Source organism: Pavona decussata, unplaced genomic scaffold (assembly GCF_977016875.1).
Source record: "Pavona decussata unplaced genomic scaffold, jaPavDecu1.1 SCAFFOLD_53, whole genome shotgun sequence".
In the NCBI taxonomy this organism is placed as follows: Eukaryota; Metazoa; Cnidaria; class Anthozoa; order Scleractinia; family Agariciidae; genus Pavona; species Pavona decussata.
In genome coordinates this window covers 910,103-930,746 of record NW_028145475.1, presented here as the reverse complement: position 1 = coordinate 930,746, position 20,644 = coordinate 910,103, and the positions used below count along the sequence as shown (strand labels likewise).

The window sequence follows — 20,644 nt, the reverse complement described above, 5'->3', positions numbered from 1 at the left end:
GGCTGTTTCTTTTTTGTTTAAATAATTCCCACACTTAAGGTTGTTTGAAGTGATTTTAAAACCTGTTTTAATGAATCGTTTCCATTCCCATACAGATCTTTACAACTCAAACCCTTGCAGCACACCTCCATATGCATGCTGTTAGGCAAGACTGAATATTAAATGTTTGTTGCATATTCTCCTATCAGAGATTGGGCTGCCTGTGGGGCTTTGCTATGTTCATTGACACTATAACCTGCAGAATAGGCATTTACCCATCAAGCCGAGGTAGGCAGAAGGCAAGTGTGGAATGCGAGTCGTGCTTGCCTCTGCCCCTCTGCTCGCCTGAAAAATGTAAAAAAAATAAATATGCCTGTTCTGTAATAATAATGTGCTGCTGGAATATACACTTGGTAACTTGGCAGAGGAGAAGAGAGGACACTCATTACCCCACCCTCCTCTCCCCACTTTCTTTTTCCTGTTAGCTTGAATTATGTGGCTGTGCTTTCAATTATATGCTAGCACACAAACCCTGCAAATGCCATTGAGAATGTGATTTGGTAAAATAGGTTTTGAGAGAAACTAGACTGCAAAACAAATTGTGGGATTTTTACCCCCTTTCAAGACTCTGAGTGGTTTCGCTTTGACCTCTGCGGACTCAATGGCCTACTGAGTATTTATGGGAACATCATTCTATACCTGCCAACTCTCACGCATTATGCGTGAGTCTCACGCCTGCGGACTAAAGACATCGATCTCACGCATCAAGGGCAATTTCTCACGCCTGACTCACAAATCCGGACCAGTTATAATTTTTAAAAAACCTTATTTCATTTCAGATTTGTTATGTATTATTTCTTTGCTCTTTATAACCATCACAAAAGCTTTCAAATGTCTACAATCCGTTAGACTGGTAAGTGTTCAAAGGTCGTCGAAATATCTTCCGACATTCTCGGCAACGTTCGGAAGTCTTTGGAAAAATCGTCGGAAATATTCGGAGGTGGCTCGGACGTTTTCGGAAATTTCCCCTTATGACGAGGCAAAAATCTCACGCGTTTGACTCAGAAAATGTTGGAAAAGCTTTTCAGTACATGTGTTGCCCGGGAATAGCATCCCGGGAATAGAGTTCTAAAGTGTGATGTCACAAATATATTAATTTTAGCTCTGTTATACCCTGATGACTTAATACGAATCCTTCTAATTTTGTCTCAGTTCTTAACGTTTGGAACTGAGACAAAATTAGAAGGATTTGTATGGAGTGACACCAGGGCACAACAAAGCTAATATCTTACCCCAAATTGCAATTAGATGCTGATTTTTGGCAAGTAGGCATTTTTCATCATGCTCTTTCTGAATATACTAACAAATCCCATAATTTGAAAAATTTAGTTTTCTTGACATCATCACTTTATAACTCTATGGGTGTATATGGTTTGTAAGGGGGAACTTAACGTAAACGCCATTTTACCGCACTTTACATGGCTTTAATGGAAATATCTCGTTCACGTTTCAAGCGATCCAAAAACTCTATGTTCATCCCGTAAATCTATTTTGTGGGGTGTTTTGTGAATTTTGGGGTGATTTTTGGGGAATTTGTAGTTAATAATTAATAGACAGTTTCTTTCTTCTATCCCAAACCACTTCAAATTTCATTCAAATTTAGGTTAGTCCCCCCTTAATTGTTTCAAAACATGGAAATCAAGAAAAGAAAAAACACCAAGACACAACCCCACACAGCAAGGGAACACCAATCAAATGTGAAATGAAAAACCCTCAAGCTGTAGACTGCAAGGTTTTTTCATTTCTCCCACCCTCTCCCTCCCTCAGGTTTTGTTTTCTCACGCTGACGTTTTCCTGTTGCATTATGGGTAACACATTCTGCAAATGGCATGCATGTGTGTTTCTTTCGGAAAGGCATTTGCTGAAAAACCAATATTTTTTCGCTTTTGATCCTTTAAAATGTAGCCATTAGGCGTATTTTTTAAACATCTATCGTAAGTTGAAGTGTTATGCTTTGATTTGATTCAAGAACTCAAAACAATTCTCTTTCAATAGCGGTTCGTTTTGTTCAGGTAGGTCAGCCATTTTGCCTTGCGCTTGTTTGAACATTGACATTAGCTAAAACCTGAGATATTTTATTATTTAAAAAGATAACATGAACCGCAAGAAAACAATCGACTACACTGTTACCCGAAGACCCAGGGACTCGTACAGTCAACTTAATGCGTCCAAATCTCGAGATCAGCGTGGTCGCGGTGATGGAGACCGAGACAAGAAACCATTTTGGTCGAAGGACGACAAAAACGTGGTAAGTTAGCACGTATTTTAAGCTCAAAATAGAGGAATGGCCTAAAATATTGGCCAAAACGTGGCAAAAAGGCGCGAACTTTTAATGTTGAGTTCACGAAATATCAAAATTGTTTGAAGGGATAAATATTGTTCATCGTGTCTGTGATCTTTTGCCCTCTCAGGAAGCGCAGAAAATTTGAAACAGTGGTTATATATGAGCTTACATAACCTACGCCCGCTGCATTAAGTAATATTTCCTTACTCTGCCTTTCTTTTCACACTGTATTGTGAAAACTTTAATTCCTAGTGTCCTAAACAAATGCCCTTTCACACGTACATGTACCTCCCCCCCCCCCCCCAAAAAAAAAAAAACCCCTCACTTTGTCAAACATCCCCGGCCCCTATACTCTCTTGACTATTATGGTCCACTTGCCTGATAAACCAGGAGGTACATCTGTCACAAAATTGTGCTTAATGACTGAGAGAGCAATCCATATATACTTTGTAAAACATAAGGGGACTTATTTGTCCCAGCAATTATATTTGTATTGTCATAGAGTGGTTTTCAATTGAGTGTCAAAAGTAATTTAAAGCATTTGCAGTGGTTTTGCTTTACTTTGCTCTGTGATTGATAAGCACTAGTTTATGCTTATTTCCCAACCAATGAGAGGCAAAACCAATATTGTTGCCTGCAGTTGCTTGAACATGTTACTGTTAATGCCTATTGTGATTGGCCAGAGTAATTACTTTGGTTTTGGTTTAATTAGCCCATTGACGGCTGAGCAGCCCAAAACCACCAGTGATTTTGTGCAATTTCGCATTTGCTCCTCACCTCCCCTATAAGGGTTATTTTTGTTCTCTACTGTCGTCAGGAATGACTGACTGATCAGAATTCGTTGCCTGCAGATATATTTATAGGTCTAACGGGGGCCCAGAAAGAAAGGCTTTTGTCCTTCGCACAAAAGATCAAATTTTAATCAAAATTGTGGCTGTGTTCTTCACATAATTTTCAAGACGCCAATTTGCCGAATCTTTTTGAAGTGTTAAATTGAAAGAGTAACTTCTAAGGAATACTCAACAGTTTAAACAGTGGAAATTTGAGAGTGTACAGCAAAGAAATTACGCTTCGAGGACTTGTGTTTTTTTTTTAAAGTGAAGAGAATCTGTCATCACAAATCATCACTGGCGCCACAGACTTTGTCGAAAATGCTTGGGTGCTTTTGGGAATCCACATTACAAAAAAATACAGGTTTGATTCCCAATTTTTACTGAAATGCTATTTTGTTTGACCGACTCAGTAATCCTAACAGTTTTTACGTAATTTTTGAAATTCATGATCCACATGGGTCAATATTAAAATTTGCTTCAAATTTGACCTGTAATTCTTTCAAATTGCTTGAGTTTTGTTCACCTTGAAGCGGATATTGCATGCTTTTATCTTTTAGATGTAAATAAAGGCTTATCTGAATAATTTTTTTCATTAATTTTAGGAAAGTTTTTTGTTTGTCTTTCTGTGTATTTTCATTGATGGTAACTAAACAATCTTATGCAAACAAACACCTGTCCTCCAGAGCAGATCAAATTTCAGCACAATTTTTGAAAATGTTACCTCCAAGTTTGTTTTTTGGGAAATCTTTAATTTGCAACTAGTGTATTTTATTTGATAATTAGAACATCTGACTATTCCAGACCAAAAGAGTGTTGTTTGACAAGTTCTATATTTTTTAAGATGTGTATTTTAACTGCTTATGGGGTTGTTTATTACCAGTTTGCTAATTTGGTGAATTCCTGGAAAACACGTGGCTGTCACTCTATATTCATTGACAACTAAAATTCCTTAAAACCCTGATAATATTTATTGTTTGGTGATGGTATATGAGCAAAGAGAAAATTTCAATGCTGACGTTAATAATAAAAATAATAATAATAATAATAATAATAATAATAATAATAATAATAATAATAATGATTTTTTATTTATTTAGTTTTTCATTTAATTCAATATTTATCCAGGGGCATCCAATTTAGCAGAGCTAGTTTAAATGGAGCTCTGACACAGCACAAGACAAAACATTGAAACATAAAAAAAAACTAGACAAATAATTAAGTTATAAGTGCAGCTTGTACCGTAGGCATTACTGCTTGAGATGGTTTTAAGTTCACTGAACACCTGTACCTGTCTAATGGTTCTCGGGATGGTGTTGTAAGTTCGAGCGTTGTTTATTCTGAAGCTCCCCTGATACTTAGCAGTTTTTGCGGAGGGATGGCGCAACAAATCACGGCTTCTGGTGTTATAGCCATGGTAAAGGTGCCCATGCCTAAACTCTGAAAGTAAGTACGAATGCGCTATTCCGTGAAGACATTTATGGACTAAAAGGCATTTGAATTTCTGCACGCTTGTAGGTTGGGCCAACCAAGTGTTGATTTTAACTCCTCAGCCCCGACTGATCGACCCTCAATAATGCATGCAGCACTTCTATTTAGCTTATCTAGGTAATCTTTGCTCCCAGCCCCACAACTGTCCCAGACAGGCAAACAGTAATTAATCAAATAATGGCAAATAATAATAATAATAATTTAATAATAATAATAATAATAATAATAAACTTTAGTTCTTCCATCTTAATTTACATGTAGCTCTCACCACCTTTTAATAGTAGTGAGAACTAATGCATTAATTTTAGAGCCTACAACATCAGTGTTTGTTTTAAAATATATGGCAGACCTTTGCAGGGATCGATAAAATGAGTTTAAGGACAACTGCATCATAAAAACATGGTGGAACAAGAATGGAATCATTGTTTTCTTTTTGAGGCTGAACTGGCAAAAGTGCAAGAGAATAAAGAAGAAAAACAAAAGAAAAAAAATGCACACCATCAATGTGGATAACAAACAAGGTTCTTTGCACTTCACACACACCCACACATCCCATTTTCTACTGTGCTGATATTAAAAAACAAAAATAAAAGGAATAATTTGTGTTGTTGGCTTGAATTCACAAATAATGTTTTTTCTTGGTCATGTTATTATTAGAGTGTGTTTCTACAAATGTAATTTGTTTAGCCACAGAGCACCAAAGAGCTATAGGAGCTTGTCCAAAGGTGTCCGTGCATTCCAGATCAAGTTTGACTTTCCAAGTGTTAGTTTTTGTGAAGGGGGGAGGGGGGGGGGGGGACTGGAGAATCTGGAGCAAAACCCTTGGAGCATGGATGAGAACCAACAACAAACTCAACCCACAATAAATGGTGTCGTTGACTCTGGGAATTGAACCTGGGCCACATTGATGGGAGGCGAGGTATTCAAAATGATCGTATAAATCATTCTTGGTAGCTCTAATGGAACAAACAAGACAAAAATACCAAGAGCGATTATAATGAACAGTCCTTGAAAATAAAATCAGTGATCTCTTATACTTTCTCTATTCAGACAAAATTTAATGTTTTCTCCATACTGGTGAATTCAGAGTGGGAGTAGGGTAAAAATTTGGGATTGCAAAAATATTTGACTTACCTAACCAATACTTACCAGAAATCGGGGGAGGAGGGGGGGGGAGGGGGAGTGGGAGCAAGGATCTGCAAAAATCTGCAAGCAAATAAAGCAATAATATTGACAGTCAATTAAACACTGTAAACAAATACAGTGTAACTGTATGTGTGATTTAAGAGAAGCCGGCCTCCCAATAAAGCTCCAGGGCTGACCAGTATTGCGTTGTGCCTAAATTACATTTAGCCACATTACACTTACACTGTACATCCAAATAAATTACTAGTAATTATTGTGCCAATAATTATCTATTGGCGATGAGTTTGTTCTTTTATTTGGGGGAGTGGGGGGAGGGAGAGGGGTTATCAGAAAGAAATGGAATCCAAGAAGGGGCCATATTTTGGATGGTTAGAATTCCACCAGCCCCTATCCCCCAATACAGAATGAATGCTCCCTAGTGAGTACCGGTGAAGAATTATGGAAATTTGAGTAAATGCTGGGGTCACCCTGGAATGGACTAGCGTCGTTACTTTGAGCTTCAGAAATTGTTATGACAGAAGTGCTTGGCCTCTTGGTGATATTCGTATTAATGAGTGAAGTTTTTTTTAACATTGATGAGGAATGCAAACAGTAATAATAAAATGTTATGAAACTAGTTCAAGATGAGTGGGTTAACTACATCAAGCTCAGTGAGTCACAATAGTGCAAAAAACTTGATCATTGATCAAAGAAGAGTTTGAGGTTCATTTGATTATATCGGCTGTGTTTGAAGAAGTTCATGTTCTGATTCAAGCAAATGTGAATTTTTCTCACACTTAAGAGACCAGGATCATGATAAATGGTTAAATTATGGCCTCTCACAAGGAAACGATTCATGGCACAATGCTCGAGAGCTTTTGCGTACTAGTCCATCACAAACTATTTTAAACAAAAGGTATGTAATACAAAAGTGATGTCATGTCAAGCACAATGACTACAACTACTATTACTTTGGCTACAGCCATGCAGTGCATCTACTGCCAGTTCTTTTTGTCTACCACACAAGTACCAAACTCTACTTTACATCTGTTTATAACTTGAGCACATTATTGTGGATATGCACTTTTCTTGCTTCCATGGCCATGGATTAGATCCAGAGAAAGCTGGAAATCTTTATTGTCTGCAGCAGTGATCTACTTCTTTGTTAACAACCAGTGAAGTGACAGTATAGATGTGATCCTTCCAGTGTATAATGATTCAGTAACTGCACATCAGTTGAAAGCATCATTCCCAAGAGATTTTTTGAAGATGACTGAAACTCAAGCAAAGTCAAGATTGTCAGAAGTAGCCGGTGACTGACCATTATAGCTGGTGACCACAGTGAAAATGACTGGCTTCTCGGAGTTTGACATTCAGAAAAGACAACAGATGCAGGGGACTTCTACAGTTTACTTCTGCCTACTTTTCTTAAAGGTTCGGCTTGTTCAAACCTTAAAGATGACTGTGCAAGCAGTACTGTCACCAACGAGTTGACAGTGCAGATTTGATCTTGCTACTGAATAATGATTCAGTAACTGAGCATCAACTGAAAGCATCATTCCCAAGAAATGTTTTGAAGATGACTAAAACTCCAGCGCAAGTCAAGACTGTTGGTAGGAGTTGGTGACCGGCCATTATTGCCGGCGACCACAGCAAAGATGATTGGCTACTCGGAGTTTGAAATTCAGTAAAAAGCAATAGACATAGGGGACTTCTATAGTTTATTGCCCCCTACTTTTCTTGAAGATTTGGCTTGTTCAAACCTCGAAGATGGCTGTGCAAGCAGAAGTTGTTGGTAGCCTTTTCAGTGTTTGATCTGTTTCACGGAAGTAGTAATTTTGAAGATGGTTTGACCATGGCAACATCAGCTCTTGGGCCTGAGCTCAGCTGTAAACTTAACAGGTGACAAAAGAATAGGAATGGTTTAATTTTCTTCTTTATTCATTAATTCTTTGGCTTTGTTTTTGCCATAAGGAAAGCCAAATAATGTCATTAGTCTTGTCTTTGCAGTGGATTTGTTTGGTTAAATATTGGATAAAACTTTTAAATCTGCTAATCCTTTTGTTCCTCAGTAAGGAACAGCAGCAACATTTTCAGCTTCAAAGGCAACTGAATTTTCATACCGATAGCATATTAGGGAGCTTAGGCAACGACGACGGCAACGGCAACGAAAACATCACCTGAAAATATATCTTTATTTCATTTGTGCCACTTCACACTTGTTTTAACTCGCTCAACTTTTACAAAAATGGCGAACTATCCAGAAACCAAATCGGTAGGAGTGGTGTACAAGTTAAGAAAGAAAATGAAAAATTCACCGTTGAGCATTCCCATTCTCCACAAAAGCTTAAATGCGGTCATTTCACATTGTTGTTTTGCAGAGGATGGTAAAGAAATGTACCAAAATGTAAAATGCATGTGCAGAGCGATTGTTTTTGTTCATTAAACCTATTGTTTTGCGGCATTGTTGCTGTTGCCGTCATCGTTGCTTAAGCTCCCTATTGATCCCCTGAGGTGGGTAGTATTTCCACCTGACTCCATGCTGCAGACAACATCTCTTTAAACCAAGCAGGATCACCAGCTGCTGGTTATTACTATTTTATCAGATGGATTCTTCAGACTTGAGCTTAATCAAAATGGTGAATATCAGATAGACAATGGAACAATTCTGTACTCATACCTTTTTAGTTTAACATTAATTTTATTTTGTTTAAATATTATCCTTGTCCATTTGTTATTTCTGACTCAAAATTGTATCTTTTTCTTGTTTCAGGAGTTTTAGAGTATATTACTCAAATTGTTATGGAAGGCCACTATAATGAGCTATTTGGGAAACCGGGTCATAGGTTGACCTTTGTCCTTCCATGTCTTATGAGCTTTCATAAGGCTAAATTCTCTGGAATTGCGCTTCAAACTTGTAGCGACCAGTTTAGGTTATTTTACATTTTGCTACTCATGACCAGAGGTATTTCCTGTATTTTTAAACTTCCAGTATTTTTACCAACAGGCATGCTTTATGTAGAAGTGTAGTTTGCCATGCATGCATACATTGCAGGCTTTTGGAGAAATGTGAAAAGCCGTTTGTGTTTTATGACTACACAAGAAAAAAAAAATGGAAATTTAGATATACCACAGTGGGAGCAAGTTGCACGGCTAATGTGGAAACATATGAGAGTACAGTTGTGAAATCTTTAAAGTTACTAAACATAGCTACAGAAGAAAAAGGAATCTTGTTCCTTTTTCTCTCTTCCTTTTCTTGTTTGCGATGATTACTAATGACAGCCTGCTATACTAATTAAGTTCAAATCATAAAATGGTGGCCTATTGTATGCAATATTTTTCTTCTTCTGGAATGAGCTTTTAGGGTGTGCTTGTGAAAGAAGTTGCATGTTTTTCAAACCTGGATGCATTAACCCTTGTTCCTTGAACATTACCCTCTCCATAGTGCAAAGGGAAAAGTGAATATGAATATATGAAACATATATTTTGAACTGCGGATGAAAGACTAAATAGAAGTAAGATCCTCGCAGTTAGTATGCAACTTAAGCAGTTGCGAAAAAAAAAAAGACTGAAAAAATTCAGGCTTGAATGGGATTCAAACCCATGACCTCTGTGATGCCAGTGCAGTACTCTACGTATATTTTGTATGTATGTGAGTATGTGAATGAGTATGGTCATATTCACCGTGCACCGGCATCGCAGAGGTCATGGGTTAGATTCCTGTTCAAGCCTGAAAATTTTCAGCCTTTCTTTTCGATTTGTGTATGAACTGTGAGGATCTTTCTTCTATTTAAAGAGGAAAGTGATTGTTAGCCCCCCCCCCCCCCCCCTTGGGTGTTGTGATGTCTCCCAAACTACAGGGCCCATACAGAGTTTGGAAAGTCTGGAAAAATTGTGAAATTTCTGCACTAAATCAACCTTAAAAGCAAATTGCACCAAACAAGAACTGTGCTTTGCTGTTGTTGATTCTGTCTTCAGGAGGCTTGGGAATATACTACCAATACTGTGATAGACTTCTCATTCTATCCTGTTTATCTAAAAATATGTGTTTATGTAGTTTGATTTCACTCGTTACTTTGAATGTGGAAAAAAAACAGGCTGGAAAAAGTCTGGAGTTTTATGCACTAAAAGAGGTGGTAACCCTGAAAATAGTGGCCTATTTAAGTGTCATCTTGGATTTTACTCATAATTGAATTTATTGAGAAACTGCAGAAATTTAAATTTTTCTATGCTATTCAATTAGAGTGTGATCTACTTTAACACTTCGCTGTTTTTTGTAAGGCATTTTCTATTTTTTTTTTACCAAAAGAGATGAATAGCACCCATTTTTATTGAGAAATTGTTTTACCTTTATGACAACACATCTTGTAATGCCAGCATCAGATTCGAAAAAAAATTTTGTCAAAAGGGTGCAAGGGATACATGAACAGATAATGAACATGGAAAGTTGTATGAACCTTACCTGGTAAGGGGGTAACACCCTAGCTTTACATCCAAGGGTTAATTGTAAATTTGTTTTGTTTACACACTGTTACTGCTTTGAAAAGAATTTATAAGCTAGTCTAAATTGATAGCTTTCGGCTTGGCCCTCTTTTGCCAAGAAATTAAGGGGCAAATTCAAAATTTTACTTTAAAGGATGCAGATGAGGTCTTAATAGTTTTCTTTTCTCTGTGTCCTTGCCAGTATTACCCTTTGTTCTGTTCATCATTTTGGTGCACCATTGAAGAACAGCCATAACTCTTTTAAAACTGTCTTCTTTTTTCAGGGAAATGAGTCAAAGTACAGTACTTTTCAGATGTCGGACAAAAGAGAGGAGACCTTTCACCGCGATGCTGTCCTGAAGAATCTTCAGGACGAAATATCAAGAACTGTCCTGCCTGACGATGATAAAGATAGCTATTCTAAAGGAAGAGCCAGAGGACCAATTGTCGATGCGTTTTTAGAAGATGCTCATGACTTGCATAGTAGTTTGAAGTCTAACAAGATGGAGTTTAGAGATTCCAAAGACCAGCAACACAGACAGGCTGATAGCAGGAAAAGAAGTTATAGCCCTGCAGAGTCTTCCTACAGACAGAGTAGAGAAGATACCTCAACTAAGCGTGGTCGCAGTTCAAATTCTAGCAGTCATCGAGGCCATGATGACGATGATCTACGGAATGTGCTGAAACAATACCAAAAGAGTAAATGGGATGATGAAGAGGATGCCAGTAAAGAACGGAAGCGATATGATGGCAAGGACAGAGGCAGTAAACTTGATGGAAAAAGAAACAAAAACAGCCTTGGTGTGTCATCTTCAAGTGACATGTTTACCATGTCAAGCCAAGGGACTCTTGTTTCTCTTCCTTCAGAGCCACTGAGTGACAACAGGGACTATTTTGACTCTGATTTCAGTAGAGATTACAGAGGCAAGGACCAGCAGCATGGAGATAAGCGCACCTCTGGTGACAGTGCAAAGGACAGGGACAGTCGAGACTCAAGAGACTACTCAAGCAGCAGGTATAAGCATGATAGAAGAGGAAGCGTAGATGATGGGCTAAGGTATGGAGCAGATCAGAAGTTATATGGGATAGGGTTGTTGTGCACACAAATCTTGAATAACTGGACAGGACAGGTGCAGTTTCAAAATTTTTGTGTTAGACTTACTTTGTCAACAATTTTTACAAAGTCATTTCTGAAAAGCAAATTACAAAAGCAAAAGCAGGAGAACCGATGTTTTGCAGTTGCGTATCTTGTTGAAAACAGTGCTATTCTTAGTTCCGAGAAAATGAAGTGATTGCACTTCAGTTTTCTCATCCCTTCCTATCGTTACAGTGAATGCATCTTGCACATTCAAAATTTGCCTGTACCTTTCCATTGACAACACGCCAACTTTGCTGAATGCAATTTTCTTTTGCAGGTCCCTTAGCGGTGACTTGGACGACAGGGACTCTAGATATAGGGTGGACAGTCATGACAGTGCAGATGAAATTGGACACTTGCTGCACCAATACAGGGAGTCATCCCACTTTGAAGGTTCAAGTTTCAGCGGTGATGCTCTTAGAGACCTTTCATTGCCAGTGCTTGCAGGAAAAGTGGGTGAAAAGTACAAAAGTGGCTTTGAACTTGGCAGGCCATTTTTTGGATTAGCACGAGATAATCAAGGAAAGGAACAAGGTACATATATGCCTGTAATGTAAGGTCTAACAAAATGATATAAAATTATTGATGGTTATATAGTATGTAAAAAGACCTAAGTAACAAGCAAGGAAGACTGTTGCACAGGGCATGAAATTCAATAACCATACCATCATGACCCGCATTTTTTCAGTGTTGTGAATTAATGACGTTTCTTAAGGTTTGTCCCTGAATGATCTTGATTTGGATCTTTGTTTTGTACTTACTGCTTGCAGTGTGTGAGGAAGCCAGGTAGGGTTGTGGTGACTATAGTCTTGCTTGGCTAATCATGTTTCATGTATTACATTAGGTTGGCAAGACCCAAAATTGGGCGGAGAACCCAAGAGAGATGACATGTGGGATGTGTATGCTGACACAGTTGACCAAAGAGATAAAGACTATGGTTCTATTTTTGGCAATCAAGATGACCTTTTAGCTGAGCGAGGTGGACAAGAGATGACAAAAGATGGATTGGGGAGCAAACAGTCCAGCTCTAAACCAGAAAAAAGAGATGCCCAGGGCAATTCGTATTATAAAGACAATAAGAACAACAAAAGAGGCGGTTTAACACTGGGGTATAAACCCCCTAAAAGTGGTCCCATAACAACCAGCAATATATCTGGGAGTAGTAGTTCTATAACGTCTACCACAACTACTCCCAAAGCAGGTCCAAAGCCCCTATTCCCATCAGCATTTATGCCAAGGCAAGTAAAAATGCCATTTGGAAAAAAAGCTCAGAAACCTGGAGCAAACAAAGGAAGTGATTCGCCACCTCTGCTACCAAGAAAAAGTGGCTACTTTCCAAGAAATACAGATTTAAAATCATGGTCACCAAGTAGAAGTCCTGAGAGAGGTGACGATAAAAGTTTAATTGGAAATAGCAGCAGTTTAAAGGCAGAGGTTAAACCTTCCAGTAAGGGGAAGTTCACAGCTCAGAATTGGTCTGGTTTGGAAAGTAATGACAGGAAACAACAATCAAAAGAAAACAATTCCTTGATAAGCCCTCAAGTTTTGGGAAGCACTCGTGGAAGAGGTAACAGGGGCAAAAACCGTGGAAACCGTGGTAGAGGAGGAGTCCAGAGAGGTGCGACAAGAGGAAGGGGTTTCAGAGGAAGAGGGATTAATAGAGGAAGAGGTTTCACCCCCAGAGGAAGAGGTTTTGTGTTACGTGGGAGAGGCAGAGGTCAGTCGCAACCTGGTCATGTTCCAGTTGGTGCAACAGTTAGAAACATCTTCCGAAGGAGTAGGTCACCTAGCCCTATTGATGGAAAGTATCGAAAATCCTCCAGGTCCCCTGGCAGTCCAAGACGAGGGAGAAGCAGGAGGAGGCGAGGAAGTAGAAGCCGAAGCCGAAGCCGAAGCCGAAGCAGCAGCTTTTGCAGTACCTGTAGCAGTGGCAGCTCTAGTACTTGCCACAGCTGGCGTAGTATAAGTATTGACAGTCTATCAGGAAAGGGAGATAAAGACAAAACGAAACATAGCCATCACAAAGAAAAGAGCGCTAGTAATGAAGGGACTGAGAAAAAGTCATCAAAGTTGTTGGATAAGCTGAAAGCTGATGTTAAAGATATGGAAAAACAGTTGGAACAGAAGAAAGTCAAAGATGTTTCTGTAAAGAAGTTATCAGAGAAGAAGCCAGAGCAAAAGTCTTCAAAGGATGTATCTCAGAGTAAACTGGATCTGAAAAGCAGCAAAGATTTGTCAAAGAGTAAACTGGACCTGAAAACTACCAAAGATGTACCAAAAAGTAAGCTGGATTCGAAAACTACCAAAGATGCACCAAAAAGTAAGCCAGATCCGAAAACGACCAAAGATGTGCCAAAAAATAAAATGGACCTGAAAACTACCAAAGATTTGTCAAAAAGTAAACTGGACCCAAAAAATACCCAAAATGTGACAAAAGTAGAAGTCAAAGAAAGTAAAGGTGGGAAAATGAAAGACGAGAAAGGTTCATTGAAGGATGTTTTTGTCAAAGAGGAGAAAATTAAAAGTTCTTTTGAGACTAAGAAAGAATTAAAGAAGAAGACGGACAATTCGCGAGAAGTGATATTTAAAACTGATAAGCGCAAAGATTCTCCCCTTGTTATAAAGAAAGAGAAAGACTCCCCTGCAAGAGAAGTTAAGATCGTGAGTGAAAGGAAGAACAAAGATGACGATGTCTTTGATGAGAAGCAGGGTTCAAAGATGAAGGTTGATTCACTGAAAATAACAATTGATCAACCTGAGCGTGTTTCGGATACTAAAAAGAACAAAAAGAATGGCAAAGAAGACGAAAGAATTTTTGATGAAAGGAAGAAATCTTCCAAGTCTCCCCCTGGAAAGCTAAAGAAAAAGGACAAAGAAAAATCGAAGCCCAAGAAGGCAAAGAAGAAGTCCAAGAAAAGGAAGCATGACAGAGATAGTAGTTATTCAGGGGACGATTCAGTTTACAGTAGCATATCTGGCCAAGATGAGTACTTTTCAAGCTATGATGAAAAGGTCAAGTACATGCAACCTTCCTATGATGAACGAATTGTAGAGTTCTCTTCTGGAGCCTATGATTCCAACAAGATCACTGTTCATTATGCCAAACGCCAAGGAAATAATTTGAGTCATGCAAACAGTCGGACGTTGTCAGAGGGAGAGGGCTCTAAAAGTGCACCGCAAAGAAATAATTTGATCACAATTCCACTGCCTAAAGAACCAGAGGTGCCCTCAAAGGGTGGCTTTCAACAAAATGTCAGTAGAGCCCCACTTTCTCAAAAGAGAGGGCAAAGTTTTCCATTAAACAAAAGAGGCAAGGATGAGGAAAGTAGTAATGCACCCCACTCCGAGATTTCTTACACTGGAAATGATTCCAAGTTTGATTGGGAAACAGCTAAATTTGCTGGAGAGTTGAACACTCAAACTGCTGTCAGTGAGCAAGATTATGGTGGTTCGTATCAAGGCAGTGAGACAGAGCAGTGGGCTCCAGGGCGAGAGGAAGGAAGTGAATACTATTACCAAGAGGGAGCTGAGGGTGAAGGCTATGAACAGGAATACTACGACTATCCTCAGGAAGAAACCTGGCAGACTGGTGAGCATGCAGAAGGAGGGTATCAAGAAGGAGAGTACCAAGAGTGGTATGAAGGTGAATATCCCCAGGAAGGTGTGGAAGGAGAAGCTGGTGCTGAGTACGAGGGAGAGTATTACCTTGGGGAGGATGGGCTGTATTACCCTGTTGAAGGCGAGGCTTATGAGCAATACCAAGGAGAGTATGTTGAGGGTGGAGTAGAAGGTGAGGTTGAGAATCCGGAGCAGGGTGTCGTTCATGCTGAGGAAGAGTATGGCTATCAGTATGCTGAAGGAGAGGGAGAGTGGCAGCAGTATGAGGAAGGTGGTACTTACCAAACTGAAGAGGGGTGGGTTCAAGGTGAAGCAGAAGGACAGTGGGAGGAGTACCAAGAAAGTTACACAGGTGCAGAGTCGGAATGGGGCACTGAGTATGTTCAAGGCAATGAGTATGAAGCTGCTGGACAGGAGTATGCTGCTGAGGGAGTAGCACCTCTGCTAGAAGAGGGTTACGACACAGGTGAAGGCCAAGGGTATGACCAACAGTTGGCACCAGAGCGGTATTACACAGAGACGTATCCTCCTGAAGAAGGCCACCATACTGAACATGGTTTTGATCCACAGCAGGGTGGCCAGCAGGCCGTGGAACCTATTTATACTGAAGAGCCTGTGGCGTTAAAAGGCAATGCCATACATGAGCCAGATGCTGCCAGCAAGCCACTCAAGTCCATTCTAAAGAGAGGCAAACAGGTGGAAACCAAGGGCACGAAACTTGTTAGTGAGCGACTTGCTCAGATGAAAAATCAGACCACAAGCAAAATAGAGATGCCTCTGCTTGGCAGTGCTTTAGGTGCCTCCATAAAAACAGCTGTGAAGACAGGGGAAAATGCGGGACAAGAAGCTGCAGCCAGTGCTCAATCTGAATCAGATCGTTATCGAGAAATGGAGGAAGCCATTTTGTCTTCCCAACCCAAAGATGCCATTGGCACAGAGTACATTGTGCGAGTTCATGAAGGTGGGACAGCCAATTTCTTCTGCAAACTGTGTAAATGTCACTTTAATACATTGACAGCCAAAAACTTGCACATCAAAGGAATGAAGCACATAGAACTGTACATCCGGTTAAAATCGTCACTGTTGCAGACAGTTATAAAGGACACCAAGACAGAGACTTCTAAAAGGCCTGCCGATGAAGATCCTTTGGGCACGCAAAAATTTCCCCGTCGGTTTTGACTGAAAAGACTCGAACATGGTTGCATAGGAGAACTTTAGTCTTCTCCTGAAGGATTTTTGCGTTAAACAATACACCACTTTGAAGATATCAAATTCTAACCTGTCTGAGAGTAGCAGGGCGAAATTTGTCTTTCAGTTTCGACGGTTGATTAAACGAGATCAGATAGTTACTAATGCCTTGAGGCTTGTCCTGTTAGCCTTAGATATGTTAGAAATGTGATGTTGTCAAGTGTGGTGTATTGGATAAAAGTTTTGTTTTCTCGGCTAGAATCTTATGCCTGACCAAAACGTTTGTGTTTAATTAACTGTGCTAGATAGCATTACATATTGCTGTATTCCTCACCACCAATTTTTTTATACTGATATTAGATAAAATTGTGTGACATGATAACACTAAAGACATTTATCCTGGACGATTTCAGTCACACCCTTTTACATTGGACCTTTACACATACCTTTACAAATGGCCTTACATGTTAGCATTGTTTGGCATTCTTTTCTAAAATGTATGTTACTGTCCACCATTAGTTGGAATCATGTGTGTTAGAAATTTTGTGTAACGCGGTGTTTTGTTAATTAATGAAGCCTTTCTCTACAGTGAATTAGACTTCAAATTAGAATTTATTTTTGTACATTCCAGATCTAATTTTAAAGAATGTCAGTTTGATTAATTCATCACTTCACTGTCTAGAAAAAGTATCTTTGTTAATAGGTATCCTCCTCACAATTCCTTTGCATTTCATATTTAAGTTGACTTAATTTTGTGGTTCACTATAGAACGTTATGTGAAAGTGTCACAAAACTGGAACTTGAAGCAGGTTTTAACTTGCCACACGCTTATAGGCCCAAGCACAATCCTTCAAGGAAATGTATAGCTATAGGCATTTCAAAGGCGTTGGCATGAGCAGGTGGAATTTGTTTGGCTGTTTGTACATAGGGTCATGTCATGTATGTCTTCACTTGATGTGAGCGGCACTTACCTTGAATACATAAAGCACTTTCATTTGTCATGTACTTATTCTTTATGCATTGCTCTGATCAAGTAAGGACATGACAGTTTTGGTTTTACTTTGATGCCAATATCTGAGGATGTTCCTTTGTCGACTAGTTAGAGGGTCTAACATAAGCTTTTCCTATTTCCATTTCTACTGGTGCCCCCCCCCCCCCCTCCTTCAAATTCGCCATTCGCCATTTGCCATTCGGTTGTGGATAAAAGAATCAACATCACAAGGCCTGTTGGACATAGTGTGAATTATCCGGCGGTGATAGTACTTTTACAGGTGTGTACTAAATGACTAGGCTTTTGAGTGGAAACTAGAGACTGCAAACCTCACTGCTTGTTATTTGTTTATCATGTTCTTTTGTCGACTAGTTTGCAAGCACTGAGTTTTATATCAAAGCAAAACTCAACTTCAGGCTCGTTTCCACTCAAAGACCAGGTCAGTTGGCACACAGCTGTACAATGGACGGCCTTCCCGTCTGTTTTAAGCCATATCCTGTATCCTGTGCCGCATCCTGTTAAACCAGTGTTGGTTACATCCTTTTAGCTTGGATTAAAATGTACAGTGTATATACTTCAAGTCTTAAAACGTGGTAGTGTACTAGTTGACTTTTATTCTTATTTAAAAGGAATGCTATTACAAAGAAGTATTTGCTAAAACGTTATTCCACGTCTATCTCGCCTCTCACAAGGCCCATTAAGGTTTTACGCATTAATACTTATTTAACTTTTTTAACATCAAAAAAGTGATTATTCTCGTTTGTTAGTGATCCGACTTAGTTACATAGAAGTGTAAAACTAAATGGCTTGCATGATGTCTAATTATTATTAGAGTTATTTTGCTAAACCTGTGAAAGAAACTTTAGCAGTTATACACTGAACTCAACAAACTTTACATCTTGCTTTCTTTTTGCAAAAGAAGGCAAGATGTGAAGGGTAAAAACGTGTATTTCCTTTCCCTATATCACGGGTTGTGTAAAATTTCTCTATCATAGCTTTAACAGTGAGTTTGTGTTGGTAATTGGTTGTGAAATAAAATGTCAGGGATTTCATAAACGGACGGGTTGCGTGGTAAAGTAATACCATACAAATGATGATAAACTGTTTTCTGCTATTTTCAAATAGCCAACGAGAATTGGGTCAAGCAGGTGTCACTTTTATGACGTATGTACATAGTTGTTGGAACGCGCAAATGTAAAGCCTTCTTGTGTCCTTTGGACACCAACGAGAATTGCTTTCCATTCATTGACTGAGTTACGAGGACATGACAAAAAAGCCATTGAAAAACTTATAAGGAACCACAACACAAACTGTACACCAAATACGATTTTTTATCTTCTAGTTGTCATGGTAACCACGATATTTTGAGCAGTAAGCGCTATGTCAGCGCAGTCATCATTCTAATGTTAAAGGGCGCTATATAAGTAAATAAATTATTATTATTATTATTATTATTATTATTATTATTATTATTATTATTATTATTATCATCATCATTGTTCTTTCCGGACTTTCCGTGAGCTTTCTTGTGGTTTTGTTCGGCAGATCTTTGTTGCTTCCAAGACAGAAACACCGTTTATGTCATACACAATTTGGTATAATTGGCATTTTTTTTAGGCTGTGTATTACGTTTTTTTTGACGCCTCTTTGCGACAGAATCTTGCCATCCGCAAACCATTAGTTAAAAGGTCAACATTTTCTGCGGGTTGAGTTATGTATTTGTTCACTCTGAAGATTCCAGGCTCAGCACTATTAATATTTTTATGCAAAGTTACCGAGAAATAAAATGGGACTTTATTAAGAGGTAACGCGTTTCTGTGACTGAATTTCGCCATCAGTAAACAATAGTGTACAGGAATGAGCTCACGGGGTACTGGTGAAGCAACACGGCTGCGTTACGTATGTCCAAATTAGTCTGTTTTTGGTTTCAAAAAAGTGATTTTATAATAGATAAAACTTGGACAGGTAATGATGATAGGTCTTCGAGTGATTTCACCATGGCGTTCTAGAAAAAGTAGTGAATTGAGGTTATATACTTGTTGCATAGGACTGCGGAGAGTTTTGACTTGTTCTGACTTTTGTATGCAGGCCATTTTGTAGGTTTAAATAGCAGAGTCGTATCACGGACAGTTGCACTTGGTTTGAATAGTTTTATTTCCTGAATCTTGACGTCGGACGGAAACCTCAACTTTGAGAAGGTTTTGTGGGAGGTGAAACCCCCACCCCTTCCTCCCCTCGGCCCCCAAAACCCCTTTACAATCATGAGACAAGACCAGTATTTCTTCAAGAACTAAACGTGATCTCTATATAAATAGGGATGAAGGAAATTGATGACGACATTTATTCGTAACAAACATTTATTCGTAACAAAGGTTTGTGGAAAAGAAATTTATTTGAGCAACCTTGTACGAAACGGATCAACATTTGTTCAAATAGTTCATAATTACATCGTTTGGACAATCAGAGCCTGTGCACAGTCTGAAAATGGATGAAATAGAAATGGGTGAAATGAAAGGACATCATTCCTTTGCTTGTACCTTGTATCCAGTTGTTACTTTTTTGACATTCATGAGGGAGAAGAAATTAGATGCAAAACTAATGGGAATCAGAAAATGCAACGTCCATGCACATTGAAAGTCGAGAGTCGAGAAAATGACGAGTTCAGGTCTATATGTTGGCTGTATGGTGTTCTCCGTTGCCCCAGGCACTAGGTGAATTCTTGGCCTGATGGATGAGAATTGTTTTATAACTACAAGAACTGGTGAAAATGAGATTAATGGTGTATTGATAAAATTAAAAAAAAAATGACGATAAAACAACCTTGGACCTGTTTTCGTGTTCATCTTTCTTCAGAACTCTTTTTCAGTGGGTAGCACTCATTGACCTCTGGTGCTAGGATGTCTAAAATGTTCACGTTACTGAAATGAAAATTAATTGAAGGGAGTACCAGGCGTCTTTTAGAAAAGCGGAACTGAACGTTTCTCGTGTTAATCACGAAAGAGTGACTGGTACATCCAGTCTCTGGAAACGTCTTGTACAAATTAATTTCCATAAAAGACTTCTTGTTTATGGTTTAACGTTACAGCTTATCACTTGCTTGGTTTACCTGTGATAATGATCAGTTCTTCAAGGTTGTTAAAGAGGAATGATTACAGAAGTGTTTAATATGTTTTGTTTCAGTTGTGATGTCAAGGTAACACAATTCTGGTGTCTGTACAGACAAAAAGAGATGTGATTTCCAGGATACTGGATGCTGACGTCCATGAGATCTCAGACAGTGTAGTATGAATACCCAAAGTTAGCATGGCATTGTGAAGGGCACGATGTGAATCGCTGATGCACGTTTAAACAAGGACTCGCAGCATTAAAGGGATTGTTCCTACCACCTTTGCAACAAAGTTAACGTTACAAGGGAGTTTAAGAAGCTACTACCGCGACGGCAACGAGAACGTCACAAA

General features: G+C 39.0%; 1 protein-coding gene and 1 long non-coding RNA gene across 5 annotated transcripts; one reads left to right on the top strand and one right to left on the bottom strand.

The window, feature by feature from the left end:
- The first annotated feature begins 1,845 nt into the window (after nucleotides 1–1,845).
- Nucleotides 1,846–18,242, top strand: LOC146480330 (uncharacterized). Of its 4 annotated transcripts, none has more exons than XM_085109473.1 (5): nucleotides 1,846–2,051; nucleotides 2,130–2,287; nucleotides 10,536–11,308; nucleotides 11,667–11,923; nucleotides 12,234–18,242. In XM_085109473.1, the coding sequence occupies exons 2-5, from the start codon at nucleotides 2,135–2,137 to the stop codon at nucleotides 16,184–16,186; spliced, it is 5,136 nt and encodes a 1,711-aa protein (XP_084965599.1). In that variant the 5' UTR covers nucleotides 1,846–2,051; nucleotides 2,130–2,134; the 3' UTR covers nucleotides 16,187–18,242. The 4 variants fall into 4 exon arrangements, with proteins under 4 accessions (XP_084965599.1, XP_084965600.1, XP_084965601.1 ...); XM_085109474.1 differs by having other exon boundaries at nucleotides 1,850–1,973; XM_085109475.1 differs by having other exon boundaries at nucleotides 1,852–2,051; nucleotides 10,536–11,266.
- Nucleotides 8,862–10,562, bottom strand: LOC146480331 (uncharacterized). Its single transcript, XR_014864694.1, has 2 exons — nucleotides 9,774–10,562; nucleotides 8,862–9,741 (listed from the first exon to the last, which is right to left on the bottom strand). It is a non-coding gene; the product is annotated as an uncharacterized LOC146480331 (long non-coding RNA).
- Nucleotides 18,243–20,644: the final 2,402 nt, after the last annotated feature.